General features: G+C 38.2%; 1 protein-coding gene across 2 annotated transcripts in view; it reads right to left on the bottom strand.

The window, feature by feature from the left end:
• NKAIN2 (sodium/potassium transporting ATPase interacting 2) overlaps positions 1–22,053 on the bottom strand; it is a 456,467-nt gene that overhangs the window by 71,796 nt on the left and 362,618 nt on the right. For both annotated transcript variants that reach the window (XM_026845887.1, XM_026845889.1), the window contains one exon: positions 14,087–14,287. In XM_026845887.1, the coding sequence (XP_026701688.1) occupies positions 14,087–14,254 (168 nt within the window). In that variant the 5' untranslated portion in view covers positions 14,255–14,287. The remainder of the gene's footprint in view (positions 1–14,086; positions 14,288–22,053) is intronic.

Below are 22,053 nucleotides of genomic sequence, written 5' to 3'. Positions count from 1 at the left end.
CCCCCCCCCCCCCCCCCCAAACCTTTCTATGACATGCTTTTGCCCTTCAGGATATTAACCATATTCCTCCAGTCTAACTAGCTGACCATTCAAATACTATCCTCTGTTCTGTCAATGCTAATTTTCGAGATAAAAATTCAATTTCATACTAACAGGACTACTATGGAAAATGCCTGTGCTATACTATGGTTGTACTAACGCACACTTCCTCTACGCAAAACATATGGCATTTTGTGTGCACAGACCACTCTGGAGATTTACTGTAATTATGTCATGATGTGCTTATTGTTATGGATTCGGCAGCCTTTCTGCATCTCTACCTGCTTTGTTCAAGAGCAGCTGCTAGTTTCAAGCTGTTGCCTGCTTCCAGTGGCAGAAGCTGAATGAAGGAGTGCTTTCTAGGGAAGACATGTTTTGAAGCAGACATACTGACAATAAAACAGTTCACTAGGGAGACATAATATTGACTAGATAAAAGTCGAGTAATCATTCTATGATAATTTACCGAAACTGGGTGCAATTTGCTTTAAAATAAAAATTCCCTCAGCTGCTGATGTTGGACTTGGAGGCCTTTAACTGATAAAAGTGTGGCATTTGCTTTTATGAAGTAGTTGATCTTTGGAGATTCATTAAATCTCATTATTTCTTCTCATGCATAAGTGACTATTAATACTTACTTACTGAATGAGAAGAATGGTAAGAACGGGATTGTCTGAAGCAAAACTCAACAGTCCTTCCCTTCCACCTACTCTCCCTGCTTGTCATGTCTGAATACACTGAATTCAATTACTAAGGAAAGCGTTGGCAATTTCATAAAATGGTGAGTGCTTCAGATGAGACTGCCCGGCATCACCTTGATTTCTTGTTTGGTTTTCATTGTGAATCAGCTGTGTGCAGTCTTCCGCACTCCTCCCAGCTTCACTGGGAGTGTGGAGGACCAGAGGATCCAGCCCCTTGTCAGTAGCCACTTCCCAACAGAGCACTCACAGAAAGTGGGGCTATTTGCGTGCAGTTTACCTAATCGGAGACAGGAAATTCTGTCTCATTCCCAGGATTATTTGTTCTAATTTTTAGGAGAAGAGTATGTGGAAGGGGAAATGGTTAACTAATTTGGAAGAATAATAGGCGCAAAAATGTTGGAGATTCCTCTGCTGTGCTCTTGTTATACCCTCCTTGCTGGAAATGGCAGCTATTAATATTTTATTGACTTGAACCTCTGGGGTAGATTCCAGATGTCACTACTTGATCATTGTCTACATATAAGGAAAATAAATTCTGTCATGTCAATGTTGAATTCCCATCTATGGCAACAATCATTACCAGCAGACAAACGCTCCTGTGGTTTTGCAGATGCTTTTTTTTTCCTCAGGTTGTGACTATGCATACATGACTGATCTGTTCACAGAAAACCCAGACATCCAAAAATGAAATAAAGCAGAGGAAAAGTCCCAACATTTCATTAGTAATTTGTATATATAAAGAAATAGCTATTTCCTTTACCCTGTTCAGAAAAGAATGGAGGTTAAGTTGGTAGAGCTCAAGGGTAGAGTTAAAAGAATGCTGCCTGCTTGGAAAAAAAAAAAAAAATCTGCTCTATGGGTTTTGAAAACATTAATCATTCTATGTCAATCAGTTTCAAGCAGTCGAACTGAAAGACTGGTATCTCAACAGTGCTGCTGTCTTGGTGAATGATGCTGCTAAGGAGTACACCTTGAAAGCCCCCCAAACACATCAGTGGTGCACGAATGTGCTCTCAACCTGTCCGACCACTGCTGAAGAAAGCGTCTATTGAAGAAGTGGTGAGAACTGCCTGGTGTCTACCGAGAATATGTGCAGATTACCCCTGATTACAAAGGAGAGTAATTTTCTTCAGTTGGATGGAACAATGACAGATTTTTCTAATGAATATTACCTGTCATTTAAAATCTGAGCTTCAGGTGGACGCTTCAGCAAATTTGCAACAAAAATTTATCTCAGACTCTTCTCTCCCTAGAATTTCAGCACTGCAGAAGTTAGTGAGCTCAGTATCCTCAGGACATGTCTACAGAGGATCTTTCTCTAATATACACATTATTTTGCATGCCTTGTAAGCACTAAAAAATTAGGATTTTTCCTACTAATAATGATTTTTCCTCCCACATTATTAGGTTACAATTTATGTTCCTTTCCTGACCTCCAAGCTGTGGGGCCACAGCATGACTCAAACACTAGCTGGAGTTCTAGTTAGTGTTGGTATTACTATAACTCTTTGGGAACACAGACTCTACCTGTGTAACTGCCGTAGCACTGTGCATGTACAGAAGTGTAGTATAGACATAGTAGCAACTGAAATTACCCAGAGCCTGTCTTCTGATCTACAGGACAAATGGTATAGCAGAGCTTGTGTTCACATAGATAAGCTGTTTTATCCCCCATAACAAGATGAACAGATCCAAACTGGTTATCCCAGATGATCCCTGGTTTGTGCTACCCCTGCACCCATGCCTTGACAATGTCTGGGACAGTGATAGCGGGTCTGGGCCAAAAGATTAACATGGACTGTAGCAAAAGTTAAACATTATGGATAATCATGTGGCAATTTTTAGGATGTCTTCTGTCCAAGAATAAGTGTATCATGAAATCCAGAGTCCAAGCAGTCAGCTGAGAAAACTAGTAGGAAACAAGGTACTACGTTAATCATCACTTGCCTACACTTTTAAATGAAGTTCACTGACAAGGTTATGTTAAGACAAACATTTTAGGGCTGATGCATTTTCCAAAAGAATTTTGTTTCTTCAGAAAATTCCCAATCAGCACTACCTCTGATATTACACAAGAAACTTCAGTCATCAAAAATAATATGAGCAGTTTTCTCACCCCGTTTTCTTGACCTGCCTTGGACACTTATTCTAATGGTCCTAGGGTACACAGTTGCCACAGAAAGCTAGTTACATTTTTTCTGGAAGGCAAAAATCTTATAATGCTGTCTGTGTTAGAAAATGAGGGAAAAAATTACACTCTAAAACTAAGGGGAATCAAAATTCTTCCTAGATTTCTATTTTCCCTAGGCATAGTGTTTTTAGTGGGGTAGTTAACTCTACCAGAAGCACTTGACTTGTATTATAGAAATCTAGGAAATCTTCATTGAGCAGTACCTTCAATACAGGTACAGTCGCAGTTGCTGATATTGTTTGTCTCTGGTGAATTTAACAGATTTTCTGAACCATGGTATTGTGACCAGAATTGTCATGACTAAAGCTGCAAAGCAGGTAATTCTATGTTTTCATAGACAATGCTATATTTTTATGTGCTCAGTTCATCTTTTGCACAGGAAGCTGTGCTAACAGCACACAAAATTGAAACCTGAGGTATACTATATAAAGCATACTTTACAAGTTTCGACACAAATTTGAAAGCCTTAGCTAAAACCCAGGAATATTACTGACCTTTTCAGCTTTTTTTTTTTTTTTTTTTTTTTTAATACATTATCTTCATAAGTAAGTGAGGCAGTTGGCTGTTTTATCACTTTATCTATTATATTCAGGAATAAAATACCTTAAGTCATGAACTGAGGACTTTTTTTCCAGAACTGGAGGTTCTTTATGGAGTGTGGAGCAAAATGGCAAAATAATAGCTGTCACATTTATGTAGGGCAGAATAAGGTGGTATTGTCATATCAGCAAGAATACTGAACATTGTGATACTGAGGTATATCTGTACTGCGGATGTTTTCTTAATATTTCTAAGGAGCAGCATTCAGGTATTTGTTGTATCTTCAGTATTATCTCAGGAATGGGGCTGGTGAACCTGACACTTGACTATGAGTTTTCAGTATAAAGAGGGAATAATTTTTGTTTAATTACATGTTGTAATGGAATACTTATGATTAAAAAGGTTTGTGCTATTTATTGTTATTCCTATTCTTAATATTATTCTTACATCTAAAGCACATGTAATTTGGTTTCTCTACTATACAAATCCACTTGTAGAGAAAGAAAATCTAATGGACTAGACTCTTTGTCCAGAATCTCTTCAAAACATGAAAAACCTGTACAAGGTCATCAAAACTAGGCAAAAAGACCCCAGTCCAAGGCATCTGACCTGTGTATAGCTGAAAAGTGTTTACATGCAGCTCTTACGCTATGACAGTGTCATAAAAACAGTAACAGGACTTTGTTAGTACCAGAACTGAGGAATAATTTAAATCCCAACTGTGAAAGGAAGCAAGTCAGCAAGTCAGCATCACCAGTCAGCACAGTACCACCAGCATCACATAGCCCCAAGACAGCCATGAGGCACTGAACCTGGGGAACCATAATCTCATTGCTGTATCGTATAGCTATCTACCCTACAGGGTCAGCCAGAATCAGAGTCCCCTGTGTGAAGGAATACATATGAGATGGTCAAAACAAAATTCTAAGGAACCTTCCTTCAGGCCTCAAAGTAATGAGTTTAATGTTCAGCTCTCGGTTATCACAATTCCGATGCTCCCCCCCAAAAACAGTGTTTGCCTTTGCTAGTGCAAGAGGACCTGTGAGAGGCAGAACTGCTTCCAGTCTCAGCTCATGCTGGTGCTGTTGCCTTTCATTCCATCAGGGAAATAAATCTTCCAGAGACAATCCTGTGTGCATTGGTCAGGTAACTCTATTTAAAGCTGACTTCTTTCCACTGAGTCGGAGCAAACTGGTTTTCAAACAATTATCATATAACTTTGCTTTATATGAGCCCAGTTCATTAAGAAGGGAAGGCTTTAGGGAAATGGATGAGTACAGTTCTACCGACAAATCTCCCTGCTCATTAAAAAACCATTTATGCTTTGATGTGTACAATTCAGTTTTCTGCAAGGAGTAGCGAAGAAATGCAAGTAAAATTTCATAGAAGCAACAACAGACAACACATGTAGGCATAAAGAAATCTCTTATAGTCATCCTTTAAAACACGAATGACATATGCTCTAACGTTATTGTCAAACAGAGAAACAGCAATATACTGTGCTCTGAGGCAATGTCAAAGATGCTTGAACCTGATGTTGGTTCTCTGCTAACATGGCACGACAGTGTTATTAAATTAGCATTTTAGAATGATTCATACCTTCTTCCCATTGTGCCGATTTTGCCCAGTCCTGCAGTGAAAAAACAGTCTTTCTAAAGTACCAATCTATATCATTAAGAATCAATTTTCTTTCAATCATTGTGTTGCCCTAGAAAGGAACTCCACCTTAATTAAATAATGTTATTTTTCCCCATTAGGGTCAAAGAGTCAAAATTTGATTATACGAGCTCTTGTCTCCTTTCTCACGTATAAATATTCTCACCACTCCACAAGCAGAGGAGGAGGCAGCCCATGTGCAAGGTATGTGAATGAGTGTATGTGTGTGGAAGAGGTGGAGATTGCTGTCAAAAGGGAGGTGGGGAAACAAAATTAGCAAGGGTAATTCTGAGCAAGAGGTTTTGTATGCAAGATGTGCTTCCTGTGGAACTGAAGGCCTTTGTGTTGACTAGAAAGGAAGATGGCATCAGGCTTATTACTGCAAATAGATGTACTATATGCCACTTTTGGTCAGCACAAAGGAACTGAGGACTGGAAAATTAAGAATCCAGTGACCCTACATTTGAGGGTCAGATGTGCAAGAGCTTTAGCTTTTTAGCACTAGCAGCAAGTAGATCTGATCTTTATATTCTTCCCCCCCCCACCTCCGCCCCAGCATATCACATTGTTGTATTTTGAGCACAGGAATGACATATGCTCATTTATTAGCAGAACCAAAGCCTACATCAACTGGTAACACTTTCTAAAAGATTACTATTATCCATCTGAACTCAGTGAAGACCTCTAATACAGTAAAAGTTTTTAGATTGTTCCTTGCCCTGAGTCTTTGTAGCTCTGACAAAAGGACATGCCTGTTTGCTTTTAGCATTTCAACCTGGACAAGCCAGGGCCAACTTATGTTTTGTTTGATTCCACTCATGCATATTTTGGGATCCATGGAAACACCCTTTTGCTATTGCCTCATTCCTAATGATGTCATTAGTTAACCAGCTTTTATTTTTCATGTATTCCTATTTGCCCCTCCTCCTATCATGCAGTCTGTCCTGCTCATATACCCACATGTTTTACACCCACTGCTCGCTTCTTTTAGTTCTGCTCTGTCATTTGATGGTGTCTCTGGAAGAACTACTAGTCTTTTTCTCTGCTCAGGTCTCATCAATGTCTTCCCAAATTAAAAAAATTAAAAAAAAAAAAAAAAAAAAAGAAAAAGGAAAAAGAGATAGAAAAGAGATAGAATGTATTTTTCCCTTACAGGGGGCTTGTTTCCCTCTCCTGATCTAAATGCAGGAGTTTTACAAGCTCTCTGTTCCTTTAACCTCTGTTGTCCTGCTGATGCCCTCCTGATCTCTCACTGAGTCTCAACTTCAGAGGAGCATCCTGTCTCTAAGTGTGTCATGTTCTCTCCTTGCTCTTGACCAACGTCCCAGTCTAGATTCAGCCCATCTGGAAGGCTACTGCAGAGATGATTTTTCACAGCTTGGTTTATCCCTACATTTTTTCTCCTTAGTTTTTTTTCCAGTGAAATTCAAGTACTCCGTTCACATGCAAAGCTCTCTGTGGGTTGTGCCACCTGACTTGTCCCCTCCTGTCAGTATGAGTGCACCGCTGATGAGCCACCAGCTTGTTGGCAGCCACTTAATAAATTTCCATCTTTCACACACTTTCCTCTTTTGCTGCCTTTTAGGAGAAATTTCCACCAGACAGTGCAAAGTTTACTTATTATTCTGGTTCACAGCCCTTCTTAGGGCTTTTCAATCACGTCTACGAAAAAGCTGACAATTGTCAAACAGGAGGTGCACTGAAACTGCAAACTAGTATTCCCTCTCTGTTTTCCTGTCTTTCCCCTCTTTTCTGCCTATATGGGTTGGCTGGCTTGTTCTGTACTTTGCAGGTTAGGATTTTTGGACAGGAACTGCTGCTTTGCTTTGCAATCATACTGTCCTCAGCCCTGTTGGGGGCTTTTAAGTGATATACCATTAGAAACATGTGGGTCTAAACCACAAATTGACAGTCTCATAAAGAAATCCCTAAGAGAGTACATGATTACTCACTACTCCCATCTCTCCACAAGGACATGAGACTATTTAATGTCACCTGTGCTGTGCTAACATTAAGGATTTTAAGAGTACTCTATTCTAATTATCATTAATCCTTGAGAGAAGCAGGGAACATTAATGCTATTCTACTGTTCCAAGTGCTTAAATACACACATGGACCACCTCTCTGTAATATTTGATTACCTTGCAATGTTTAATAGAATTATTCTGGCAACATCTTTCCGAAATATTTAAGAACCATTATTTGTATAGTATGGACAATAATTGGCATGAATTAAGTTAAAGGTCATACTGTAAGTTTGCAACAGAGCAGAGATTTTGAAGCTGGCATCTTAACTGCATAGCTGTATTATTGCATCTTAATAACAGTTATGCTTTGTGATGTTTTAAATCAATCTGACAGCATCAGAGCTTGAAAGGTATTATGCATGATGCAGACTTTTCAGAACCCCAAATAGTATACATTTACCGTAACTCGTATGGATAGATAATTACATATTACAAATTTTAAAGCATGAAATAATAATTTTAATGATTTCATGAAGCATATACTCAAGTATAAATACAGGAAGGAACAAATAGAAATTAAGACTAATGTAGGGCTCATAAAAGTCAGTGGACAGGATCACTATGAAAATGGTCAATACTTTGTGTAATAGTTTACTTATGGTTTTATTTATTTGGTATGTAAGTTACCATCAATAATGTAGATACAGTACATAAGAAATGCTTTTTCCCCACTCGTTTTACTGGAATAATATTACACAGTTCATCTTTTCGAGGGCTATATAACTAAAACCCAAATTAGCTAAGGTGATGCCTTCACATTAGTCTTATTCCCATAACTCGGGCACTTAGTTCCACTAAAATCAATAGACTTGTGAGTGTGTAAGTGAGGAGTAAAAAGGCAAGCATAATAAATACTTTTAATCCTGCGTTGGCAAATAGATATGTAATTCTGTCACACTTATCTCCAAGGCTGATCTTTTATTTGCATATTTTCAGAGTTTTAATCTACAAATGGATTTTAATTTGTCAACTTTTGCAAGAACAGCCTTCTGGGAGTGAGGGCAGGTCATGCATAATCAAAGAGTAAAACACAGGCAGAAGGAAGATGTAGAGAATCAGAGCTCCATTTCTGTATGAAATGCAATTACCATTATTATAATTTCCTTGTACCACACAAAGGCCTTTACTGTAGTGGGTGTCATCAACATTTAGAGGCTTTTTGAGAGATTTGAGAGATCCCTATCTATGCAAATGGTACAGTGTCTTATAAACTGAACATAAAAAATTTAGGCATGCTTTCCTCTCTGAAGCGCTTGGGCAGAGGCACAGAGAGATGAACTTTGTCAAGGACATTGTGGCAGACCTGGAAGCAGAACCCACTGACCTGAACCACAGATTGAGGCCTGAACTGAAAAGATTTCCACCTCAGTTATAAGACAAGAGTTCAATAAAAAGTGCCAAGGAAAAAAAATTATAAAAAAAATCTGTAGCTAGAATTAGACATTAGTGGGTGTGGGTGCCTGTGAAATTGTGGCTTGTGACCCTTTTTTAGCTGTGTGAGTAAAAAGTTGGGCTGTATATACTATTTATACATAGAGCCACCAAGCACCTTAAGCACTGACATGCCATGCCAAGGTTAGCAGGGGTATATACCCTACACTGTGTCCCTCCCTGGCACTGCCATCGTGAAGTGGCAGCTATCCGTCCTATTGTTTAAGGGCGGGTGGAGACTTTAATTCAGCCTCCACTCTGTAAATATTATACAGAATGCAATTCAAATTTCACAAACCAGTAGCAAATCAAATCTCCATTAGTACCACTGACCTCATTCTTTACCTGGAACAAATCTCTCCAGAGATCAGTAATTTAAGTATATCTATCTTTGATAACCCAGGGGTCCTGAAAATGAAATAGCTTCGCTGGTGTAAGCAGCAAGAATCAATAACCATTAAGCACATAAGGACACTTTACTGTATGGAGCATATGGGTATCCAAGCCATCACCAGACCAGTCCATGTTGGTAATATGTAGGCACCAAGGACAGGCAGAGTTGTGGTCCTTGCAGAGCATATTGGATGATCCAGGTGCTCAAGATGTCACAGGTCTGTAAATGTGACTTCTCTGGGAGAGAAGAGTCGAGTGAAGAATCTGGCCCAGTATGTGAGCACAGGCTGCATTGAGGGTTAGCTTTGTGCAACAAAACAAATTAACTAGCTGTGGCTGGAACGATGCATTTTTTTTTTCCTATATATTAGCATAGCATTAAATAAATTACTGTTGTTGTCAAAGTACAATGAAGCTAAGATCTCACCTTTATAGATTCACCTATGTTATTTGCCAAGAATTGGGGAGGACAAGAGAAGATGGAGTTGTTCCATACAAATACCTTCTCCACATGTTTTCCCAGACCCCAGGGTTTCATACGAAACAGAAAAAAAATCACATCCTTAGCAGTTCTGTTCAGCTCCATACAGCTGTGTGCTGCAGGTGGTGCCCAAAAAATGTTTGTTTATTTTGCGGCACTGCAGGCTGCAAAGCTACACTTAAGAATGAAAGAGATTCTCCTCCCTCGCATATTCCCTTCTTCAGTCTGAACACGTCTCTCTTTTTAACTTGTTGGAGGAAGATGGTAAGATATAGAGATAAAATGATACCAATGTAACTCAGTCTCAAAAGAACCAGAAGGGAGGTATTGTTATGGAGCACAGAGTAAAAACTGACAAGCATGGTGTGTGGCACTGAGATTTTGGTGGCCTACCACTTCAGAGAGGCAACTACCACAATAACTGAGTGAAAAATCAGTGGAAGTTTTTCAAAATAGCTTTCCATAAACAGGAAAAAAAAACCCAGACAGCAGCTGAGCAAGAAGTAATGCGCTGACATGGGAATGGCTACAAAACCAGATATAAATGTGCCTTATATGGTCATTTTTTATATCCTAACACAAGGATTAATTTACTGATAGGCTCTACAGAGGCTGTAATCTTCCACCAGCATCACTCAATACGCTAAGTGCTCTGTGTCATGAGACAAAGGAGCAGTTGTGGCTTCTTTGCAGCCCCTATTACCACTGAGGGTTATTCCAGCCTTGCATTGCATACATAAATGCTAAATACCCAAATTGGGATAATCCTTGTTTTATCAGAGCATTTTCTCAAACACATTAATTCTCAGACAATTTTTCCCAATTTTGAACATTTTCTAAACCATGAGCATTCAGCAGGTTGGAGTATAGAGACCACCAGACTGAAACTTTTGTTACTTCTTCAGTATGAGCTAGACTAGCAATTTTGTCCAGTTGTTTATCTTCAGCAAAATCCACTCCTCAGGAGAAGTTGGCAAAATACCTGTGCATCATTACATCTGTCTCTCTTTAGTCTCTAAGGCCTGTATTACTCAATGAACACAACCACACGCTGGGGAGTGTTCTGACCTCTGGGAAGCAACTGGAAGCTCCACTTTGATTAAGCGGTAGGAGAAATGAAAATGCTCCAAAATTTCACTCTCAAAAACCCTACAATCTCTGTTGACTTGCAGAAAATTAGCAGCAGCATTTGTGTAGTTCAAAATCTGGTGTTATTTGCTTCTAGGACACGTTCCTCTGGGGAGAGAAAGTCTCTTGGAAACTGAGCATTTTGCACCTCCTCATCAGAGTATCTGTCTGCAATCCTTGAAATATTCCACAGCCCACCTTCAGACTTGCTTTATAGAAAGTATTAGCCATGGGAGTTTTATAGCTTTTATCTTGGCTGTCATACTCTTTCCACTAAGTAATCCATAGCAAATATCACATCTATGTGAAGCCTAACCCTCTGTAGCTGGGTTCCTTGTGAGCTTACTGGCAAGCTGTACAAAATATGCTCAATATAATGTTTTCAAAGACCGATATAAGTGGTCTTCAATGACGTTGAATGTCTTTGTAACTTTCTATCTGTAGGCAGGAGAAAACATCCTTAAAAACATATTGCAGTGTCACCAGTCTGTGAAAAAGCCAAGATCAACATTTGCTTGATCATTGTCATGAACATACAGAAGTACAAATAGAAAGTAAGTAACCAATTTGTAGACTGCAAATTATAGTTTTACAGTTAAAGTGCAATATCCACTGAAGTGGTCATGAAAGAAACTGGAAAGGAAAGATTAATTTATTTCTGCTAACTGGAGATAAATCTGACCTAAGGCTTGGGTTTGTTGAGAGCTCATTTGCTGAAAACCAAACATTATCTGTTTTTCTAACTTTGTGTCATATGTGACCGAGCAATACCAGGTAATTCCCCTGTTTCTCACTATATATATCATGATAGTGAATTTATGCTAGCATTTATATTAGAAAAAGAACCCCATGTCCGCAATTGGAAATGTGAAAATTATGTAAACAGTAAAGCTGCAAGCATCAGGTTTGGGAAATTGACCCATACTTATACTGTGAAGTTCTTTAGCTATGATAGTAATATTTACAGTAACATGAACTGAGATATAAAAGCAGATTTAGTTGGCTACAACTAGCAGATTACCAATGGTTTGTTATTCTGAACCATTCCCCTGGCTTGCAAAGAATGACTTTATCTAGAAACACAACTCTATTTAGGCATGGACACACAAAAAACCTTGTTGCATTAGAAGGAAAATTGATCTTGAAATATATATTTATTGAGTTCCTTGTTCATCACTCATTACATACAAAAAAATAACGCAGAAAAAATAAGTCTGGATATCTCCTTTGGAGGGCTTGAGGGTAGAAAGACTCGTACAGAGGGATCAGGACATACTGGATTGATTGGCCAAGGCCAATTGTATCAACAAAGCTAAGTGCTAGGTCCTGCACTTGGGCCACAACTACCCCCAACAGCGCTACAGGCTTGGGGAGGAGTGGCTGGAGAGCTGCCAGTCAGAGAGGGACCTGGGGGTGTTGATTGACAGCTGGCTGAACAGGAGCCAGCAGTGTGCCCAGGGGGCCAAGAAGGCCAATGGCATCCTGGCTTGTGTCAGCAATAGCGTGGCCAGCAGGGACAGGGAAGGGATCTGACCCCTGTACTCGTCACTGGGGAGGCCGCCCCTCGATTCCTGTGTTCAGTTTTGGGCCCCTCACTCCAAAAAGGACATTGAATGACTCGGGCGTGTCCAGAGAAGGGCAACGGAGCTGGTGCAGGGTCTGGAGCACAGGTCGTACGGGGAGCGGCTGAGGGAACTGGGGGGGGTTTAGCATGCAGAAAAGGAGGCTGAGGGGAGACCTTATTGTGCTCTGCAGCTACCTCTGCAGCTACATTGCAGAGGTGGGTGTTGGTTTCTTCTCCCAGGTAACAATAGGACAAGAGGAAACAGCCTCAGATTGCACCAAGGGGACATTTAGATTGGGTATTAGGAAAAATTTCTAAGGGCTGTCAGGCATTGGAACAGGCTGCCAAGGGAAGTGGTTGAGTCAAAATCCCTGGAGGTATTTAAAAGACATATAGATGTGGTGCTTAGGGGCATGGTTTAGTGGTGGACTTGGCAGTGTTAGATTTACAGTTGGACTCGATGATCTTAAGGGTCTTTTCCAGCTGAAATGATTCCATGGTTCTATTAGCTAAGCTTGAGCGATAACAATTGTTTGTAAATAGAATTGTAAAGCTCTTTTAATCTTTTTTACTTATTCACACTGATTTTGTTGCACTTTTCTCTTTGTCTCTTTTGTACCAGTTGTAGCTTGTCAAAATTGCAGGTGTGAACTATCTGGAAAAAGGGCCGCTTTTGTTTTTCAAACCTATCTAGTGCCTGCCTCGATACCTACTTGGTCAGGGTCCCTTTGTTCTGCTGCAAGCTGAGAAGCATGGAAAAGACCTGGGATGGCTCCACCAGAGGGAGATACCTGGGATTTCAGAAGAATCAGTCACCAATCCTTTACATGTGAGCCCTGCAGAGTTGTATTGACACAGATACATTTTCCTGAACTCACCTGGTACTTAGCATTGACAGCTAGGTTGGGGAATAGATGGAAAACCTGCTCATTTTTTCAGTAGGTGAGGGCCACATTATATATTATGGAACGTCCAACTGCCTTACATTAACTTCTGGATCTGGCTAACCAAATTTCCTCTCTCTTTTGCCAGTATTGTCCCTCTTTGGACAAAACACTGGAATCTCTTGAACAAAAATTTACATAGAGGGAGTCATGTACCGAGGCACTGATCCCAATTTATATGTATAGTAACAGTTTTATTTGCAGTCTTATATATCTCCACCTGGGCATAAACATGTATGTATCACTAGAGCAAACATAAAAATGCAGATTATCATTCACTGTAATGAATTCATTGCTTATGTCATCTTTTCACCTAGGTCGGAGACAACACAAGACAAAGTGATTAGTACAGGTAAATATGATTGAAAAACCTATCAATTTCCCCCCAAACAAGATGCTCTTATTCCTTATAAATTTTCTGCAGTGTAAGAATGGACTCATATCTTCCTAAAAAGATTTAAGATTTCTGGTTTTGATTTTCATACAACATTTTAGTCTTTTGGGAAGAACCTTTCCCATTCTCCTCCAGCGTGTATTGATTACTATGGTTAAAGACAAATCGGTCAGTTTTGAGTCCTGTGAGCTGATCAGTGAATCTGGCTTTACTGTTGAAAATTTCTCCTTCATTTTGTCTTTTATTTTATATTCATCTTTCACAGTAATAGCTGTAACTTCTTATTATGTCACAACATATAGTGTAATTTGAATGTAACCTGCTATAAATGATTTGTGGTGATGTCAGTGGTCAAAATGGAGGTCAGAAAAACGGTGTGTCATGTCAGCAGCTCTCACAGCAATAAATATATGTGTTAGGGCTTTTCATGCACTGGTGTCTTCAAGTATCTTCAAGAAAACAGTTTCATAACAGAACTAACACTTAGAGCCAGGGTTTGTGAATGAATGCCACAATACTCTGCTATTCTGGTAATGATGTTCTGCAAGAAGATATCTAATAAAGGTGGTAGAAGTGAAGCTATCTGTAAACACTTACTGCGAGGAAGATCTGAAGAGAACTGTGAGCCACTTCTATGTACTGATATTCAAGCAAACACCCCGAGACCGTGATATAACGGTGATCTTCTGGTGCCCAGTCTGGGGCTGGGGTTACTGAGGTCACGGTGCAGCCTGGCCCATTCTCCATCCACCAAGAACGATGCATTGAGATATTAAAGGTCAGAATGAGATCTGTTTCCTGCAAAAGAACAAATGAAGAATTAATGTGCTGGGACAGTGCTCCAGTATCAAATGCCTCAGCAAGAGATTTCACAGGATGCGTAAAGAAGCAATGAGCAGAGATAAAACTGCACTGTCACATGAAATTTAGTGGAGCTTGCCTGCAACAAGCACAAGTAGCTGTACCTTGGCAGACAGAATTGCTTTGGAGCAGAAGAATAATCCTGCAAGCCAGGGTCTCCTCCTAGACCTTATGGCATCCTAGACAACAGCAGTAATTTCTGTTATATTGCCCATTTTCCTGAGGAAACCATAAGGACTGATGGACGTGCACATTTACACAGCAACCCTCCTCTGCTCAGTTCCTAGAAATATGGCTTATATTTTGGTGGTGTGATGTACCAAACTATACAAGAGTCCTCAGGAACCAAGACTTCATAGATTTTAATATGTGTGGGTCATCTGCAAGGAGTTTTGTCTCACGGACCCCGTGAAGCAGACCTGTGGTGGCTCTACTGAAATATTGGAGATGTAAACAAAGGATTCTGTACATTTGCTTACAAGCAAAATATCTTTGTAATGCCTCTCTCAGATTTCTAACTTCCTAGGAGTCTGTAAGGAACCAGCTAGTGAGTGCTGCCTTGTCTAAAGACTGCTTAGCTTGTTAAAAAGGAGGGGCAGAGGCCTGCAACCTTTAACTGCCATGCAGCTAGTGCAATGAAGTAACTAGTCAGCCGTGCTTTCCATTAAGATTGCATTTATAAATAGTTCATGAAGGATTAATAAATGATTAATATACATCATAAACAATACTATGGATATGACTTTTATAAATTATACTTGGTTGCACATTACTTGAGGGTGTTACACATAGTTATAACAAAACTATGGACTTTGGATTCTGTAATAGCTTACAGTGTTTACCAACCCTTTATAAATAATTTATAAATGTAACCTCATTGTAAAGTGTGACTATCTAGTCTGTGTGCACATGTGCTCAGTCATGTAAGAAAAATTGCTTTTAAGTAATGTCTTTGCAGAGCCAATCTCTCCCCACACCTAACCTACATTTTTTTCAGCCTGTTGATGACATTAATAAATAAGATGCTCATAAAGATTTTAAAATGTAACTATTTAATTGGATTTACTGTACCTAAAGGAATAGAATGTCATTCCGTAGCAGATATGTTGTGTCCACCTTTCCTTCTCTTCAAAAATAGTAATTTTTTCAGTCCCACTTATTTTCCCTTTTTGCACTAACTCATAAAAAGGTAACTCCATCCAGAGAGGTTTTGGGTAATGTCATGACTGGCATGTTAATTTATCGGTGATTAGGCTTGATATTGTAGTGTAGCTGAACGTGTTTTCTTTAAGTTACAGTTCTTGTCAAAAAGTGCAGAAATTTTGTATATTTTAAAAAAATCAGTTACTACTCTGCATAAGTACATCAAGCTATCAGATGTCAGGAAGGACCATAAATATTTTTGTGATGAATAATTACCCTACATTTTCACAGCAGCCCAATCCAGTAAATAATAAGAATAAGCTGTATGAGAAAATGTATAATGCTTCACATAGTCATGTAACTAACTTCAGGCATTTTAAGGTGATCACAGCAACAGTGAACATTTGTATGAACTGTGCAAATTTCTCCAAATTAGATACATTTACCTGTGGCTGTAATTCTTCACCCCCAACAAACCTCTCCTTTCTCTGGACCCCTCCCTACCAAAGCTGCAGACACTGGAAAGTGTCTGCCAGATGTTTCTTGGAAATGGGCATTTTTGTCTTACATGCAAGCCCGAAGACTATTTTTCTTTCCGGAGCCAGGCTGTTATAACCCCTCAGTAGCACATTGGCCTTCTCACCTGGTGTGAGAAGTTGAAGAATGTGTATCTTTAGAGTAACTTTTCTTAAAGTAATAGATTTATTCCTGAATGACTAAAACTGGAACCCATCATGTTACTGTCAGAAGACCCTTAAGCCATTCTTGTTACCATGGAAAATTCTTAACCTCTAGTCTCTTATCAAAGACGCAGCATGAATGAATAGGACTCATTGTCTGGCTCTATTTTATAATTTGCAATACCTTCAGAAGAATCGTGATGGACTAAAAATATTTTACAAAGTGCAGACAAGGGATGAAAAATTTATTCCTTGAAAAAGAAAGGGATAAACTCACTTGCAGGAACTGAGTATTGCATCTGCTAGGTGAAGTTAAAAGGGATCAGGAGGAGCTAAACATAAAAATCAAACCTGGGCTCTGTGGTTAGAACATCATTGTTCTAGAAATTGTTTGCTTACAAAGGCTGCAGTAATTCAAAACTTTACAGCTTGAAGGCACAAGTAAATTTCCAAATTGTACAGGAAATATAATCACACATTAAAATATTTATAATCACATCTGTAAATAAAACTTCACAAACACCAGATTTTTCCACCCCTGAATTTAGCCCCAGATGATTTTCTGAAATAATTTTTTATATTTAGAAAATTTCCCCTGCCCTCAAATCACCTTTTGTCAGTTAAGTTGTATGCTGTGATTAGGACTAAATAAACTTGTTTTGTTCAGGAATAGTGTTTTAGTGCTTATCAGTAAAAATTACAGATCTTTATCAAATCTATATTCTATTTCTATCTCTGAGTAATCAGTAAAATGCTCTGCTCATAAAATAGACTTGATACCTGTCACAGAAATATTATATTCCTTAATTCTTTATAATAGTAAAAATAAATCCTACTGAAAGCCCCAACTTCACATTTTAAAGAACTTTGAATAATGTGTTTGAGAAGGCTTTCAAGGAGTGTAGCTATTATGTATTGAATCGGTTAATAAACAAGGTCAACGTCAGAAAGCAAAAGAATAAGCAGACAGGAAAACTGGTTCTGGTAAGATTAGACATCATTTACGGCTCAGGTCAAACTTGGTTGGAATATGAATGATAATGAAATCAGATTTTTGACAAGCCAACATGTAAGTTAGACCCTGTAAATTCCTATCACCAAAATATGTGGGATAAGAATAAATACAGAGGATCCTATTCACTACAAAGTCAGCTGCTGCATGGTTACATCTCAGGTCTGAATTGTTACGGGCTTTGAACTTGTATATAACCTTCAAATCATGTTCCCCTTATACGTAACCATATTAGCAGAGCAGTTCCTATTGCTTAGTAGTGAAAGTCACTCAGGTTATGAAAAAGTTTTATTTCTTAATGAGAAAACTGTTAAGGACTTGAATCTCCTAGCAGAAAACTGTGTAAACCAAGAAAGGGATGATGTATCTATCATTAACATGTTTTATACTGAAAACATTTAGAGCTATTTTTGGACAAACTCCGCTTGCTATTTACTTTGTTCACTGTTTGAATACAGTCTTAGTGGACATAGACAAAGTCTATACTGGAAGCTGGGGATTTGTTGTACTCTCCAGTGTATTTGCTGTCTGTTTTCTTTCCAACATCTGTGGCTCAAACGCTGTTCAGGGAAATGCAGAGAAATGGTCTGATAAGCCTTGAAGCTATGAAATCTAACAAGAACTGTTGATACACATCAGGCATGCCGATATGTTGTTGTTCACAGTCTGTATGTCAAGGAAGATTTCATTCTCCTAAATTCAGCAAACAGTTGTTTCCTTCATGAACACAGAAATACATCTGTATGAGCTTTATTGATGATCACTGTGCTGGTTTTGAAAATCCTGCCGGTATTTGTAAAGCCTGCTAATGAAAATTTATCTATTAAAACACTCTTGCTATTCTTCAAGGAGGAAAAAGCAATGGAAAATATTATTAGGACATCTTTGCTGACATTCTTAAGATGTGCTGCTATTTGTAGTGGTCAGGAATACTGCTGGATTAGGCAAAGGTTGGAGTTTGGAGGTCTCAGAGATTAGAATCTGACACCTTCAAATTAAGCCTGTAATTTTACTTCACTTTAGTTTGTAATAAATGTGAGCTCTTATGGTTTTGTGCCTGTGCTTAATATCATAGATAGATAACAATTTTTGCTGGGGTTAACTGCACATAACATTTTCTGATGACAGACCGTGGCAGCAGAAAGCTTTGTAAGAGCTGCCAGAAATGAATATGACCTGCTTTGCATTAAGAAGCAGCAGGAGGACAGCAGTGCTCAAAATGAAGATAGCTCTGTGTGTATTGTATTACTACTAGTAGTAGTACACATCAGTAAGTATACTTTCTCTTTGTAGTAATTACAATATATTACTCTTTTAATTATTTTTGTTGGGTGCAGCTTAGAGAAGCTGATCCCAAACACAGGCCCAAGAGAAAAAAAGAGGCAGCAGTGATAAGGGTGATTCTCTTTGAAAGTCCGGGGGATCTTGCCGACTCAGGGAAATTAAATTGTACGGACTTCAACGGCTGTGGCTTGCTGTGTCATTGGAAATAAGTTTCTTCCATTTTTCTAATTAGGAATTGCTGAAACCTGTGCAAACCTGACAAGCTTCTGTACAAGTTTTGTCAAATACAACCGTGTAACCACTTGTTTCATTTTTCAAACTCAAACTAGCAAGAACAGACTGCTTGGAGACTGAATGATCACACAAGGTTTCAATGATAAAAGATCAGGGTCTGAAAGCATTTGTAGTTCCGGATGCCTCAGATGCACAGAGGCCTCTACAGGCATTTTTTTCTTGTTATCTCACTTTTCCACTAAAACTAGCTCCCATCAGGCAGTACCATTTTCTCATGCAAGCAGACCTTTTCCCGTCTAATGAAAAAAACTGTTCTCACTGAAGGGACAAAATAGATCTCGGCAGCTGTGTTTCTTTTATTTTGTCTTCCTTTTATTTTTTTCTTTTTCTTTTTAACCCACAGTTGATATACAGGAAATAATTATTGTAAAATTATGTAGGGATCATGGATATTTGGAGTTCCTGATCTTTTCTATCCTGTTGCATTTGAACAGATTTTTAACCTCTCAGCTTTTTTGTATGTGTGTGATGCTTTTTTTTTTTTTTTTTTTTTTTTTTTTTTTTTTTTTTTTTTCCCAGTAACCTAGAATCCTGTTCTTTAGTTTCCTCTTACAAAACAATTTAGTACTGGTATAATTTCAAATTTGATATGGAATTTGATTTACATATGTATCATTAATCTGATAAGAGTTAACCAGTCTGATTCCACCCAACAGATTTACTTCTGCAGTTCATCCATGAAAACCAGCAAAAACTCTCTTGCTTAGTTTTTCTCAGTATTCTGTTAAAAATGTTCCAAATCTATCTTAAGCGATTTCCAAAGTACTTCTGAAGATTTCAATAAATTAATTATAAAGAAACCAGCATGAAAGAAAGAGATGACTCAAGTATCTTATTTTTCTTCTCTAAAATGAAACAAGAGTGTTATATTAATAAAATACTGTAAAACAGTCCTCAAAAAGCATTGGTACTACTATACAGGGATTGACACTGTCACTTGCTATTCCATGATATGTATCAATAATCTTATGAAACTGTTAGAGCTACAGTCAATGTTATCTTAATTAAGATCTTCATATTTTTCTAGTACTGGAGTATGTACATTGACAAACCAATACCTACTAAACTACAGAATATTTATTTAATCAGTTCAGTGGCATCAACAGTTTTCATTAGCATCTTTGTTCAATAAGTTTCTATCTACATAGTTCTTCAAGTAAAAATATCATAAAAAGAAAGTAGAAACTTTTATTTTCTATTGCAAGGTTAAAATTATTATTGCTATCCCATAAATATTTTTCATACTTAAACAGAATATTTTTAGACTATGAATTTTCTGGGCTAAGACCCTTTGATTTTTTTTTTTTTTTTTTTCCCCCAGAACAAGAGAATTAAGCTCACCCCACCAACCCAACGGCACTTATCATGGGGACTGAGAAGTTGCAATCCCTGTGCTGTCACACAGAAATTTTAATTTAACTCTTGTACATACTTAGCAAAGATCCTGAATTTTTGTAATTTCTTGGAAAGTTACTTTCTGGAGGATTTAAGTCTGTGCAATGATAAAATACACTGAAATAGGCATCTAACCAGAGATGTTCACATCCCAGAGTAGTAGCAAATTTTGTGGAATCTTATTTGTCACTGTGGAGTAATCAGGGATATAATTCTGGAACTGAGAAAATTTGTTAAATATAATACCTTGTTTTGAAAAGTTTTTGTTATGACAAGCTGCCATTGTCTGAGGAAAACAACTTGCCTCCAATCTTCACTAATGTGAATGTACAGTGGGCAGTTTTCCAGTCTCAGGTGACCTATGTTGTTCTATCCCTACGGATGGGCATTGGATGGGCATTGGATGGGCATTGGATTATTACCAGATCTTATTAAATCAACAAGAACTAGCTTCTATCAATCCAAAAGACAAATCTATTCTGAAGTTTGGATTAAACCTGAAGGTACAAAGATGTAAATTAAATATTTACTGGTGTATCAGATGATGATGCCATGGATATCTTAGAGAGTAAAGTTTCTGCTTTGGGGTGGAACTGAGCAGCCTGATTTAGAGCAGGGGTCCAGAGCTGTTCCCATGAAACAAAACTAGCAAAGAACTTTATGACTCTGCTACACTCAGTCTGGTTATGCATCTCTTTCCAAAATGAAGTGAATGTTCTGAATGGTTCCCAAACTCTGGTTATTCATTTTGAGATAAAAACACATGATTTCACTGCTTTCACAATATATCAGTACTAATTTTCTATAAATAAGGCATAATGCTTTTAAAGATATTTAAGTTCTTTAGCCTCAGGACTGGTTTTCTGCCTTCTTTTTAAATGGTAAAGGAGGTATATCTCCTGTCTTGGTTTATCCAGGCAAATACACAGATCAATAGTGCTTAGAATTTTCAGATACAATTCTAAGTAAAACCCTTCTAAGCACAAGGACATCTTATATTTGGATAATATGCATGTGGCGCTTCCAGTGAGCTGGGAACACAGTTCTGCAGGCTTCAAACAGAAAGGTCTAGGCCTTGAGTAAAATAACAGGTTAAAATTAATATCCTTAAAATGCTTCCCTTTTCTAGAATGAATGGTTTACCAAGTTGCTGAACCATCTCAAGAATACTTTGCCTGATCATCTCTGTCCAAGGCAAAATTTTATCATGGTCCTACATTTAGTAAGGAAGGATGCAGAAGTGTATGTTGTAGAACTTAAACATCAGTAGGTTTATCGAGTGTGTGCAGAAAGAAATTCCAGCCAATATAGTTTGTTCAGTGTCCCTTGGTGTGGGTTATTACATAGTGTTAGGTGCTATAAAACAAATTTCACATGTACAATGACAGACCTTTGTTTCCTATGAAATTTATTCTCCTTCAAAATGTAAATAATCACATTGTCTTTTTTTTTTTTTTCTTTAAATAACTAAATTAATTCATGACCTTAGGGTGGAGCTCATGTCTACAGTGAAGAATTTTTTTTTTCAATCAGCCTCTGCTGTCAAATCTAGAAAAATTTACCACCTGCAGCATGTGCAGAAAACACTAAGTAAACTTGAACAGAGTTCTCAGACCACAGAAGACAGTGTTGTTACCCCAGAGCTGGTATTAGGAAACACGAGATAATTGTCATGCAGAGGGGATTCATGAAATACCAGGCTGAGGACAAATACATATTGTACATAAGGATATGTAGTCTGAGTACTTCTAGCCAGCAGTGATTTTATACACATTAAGTTTTCAGAATAATTAAAAAAAAAAAAAAAAGCCTGGATGAGGTGGGAAATTACTGAAAAGCATGTGGAGTCATGTTACTCAGTTTGATTCAAATCTAGCCCAGGTGAATATTTTCAA

This window comes from Athene cunicularia (assembly GCF_003259725.1).
Source record: "Athene cunicularia isolate RWA chromosome 3 unlocalized genomic scaffold, athCun1 chr3_part1, whole genome shotgun sequence".
In the NCBI taxonomy this organism is placed as follows: Eukaryota; Metazoa; Chordata; class Aves; order Strigiformes; family Strigidae; genus Athene; species Athene cunicularia.
This window is presented reverse-complemented; position numbering and strand designations above follow the sequence as displayed.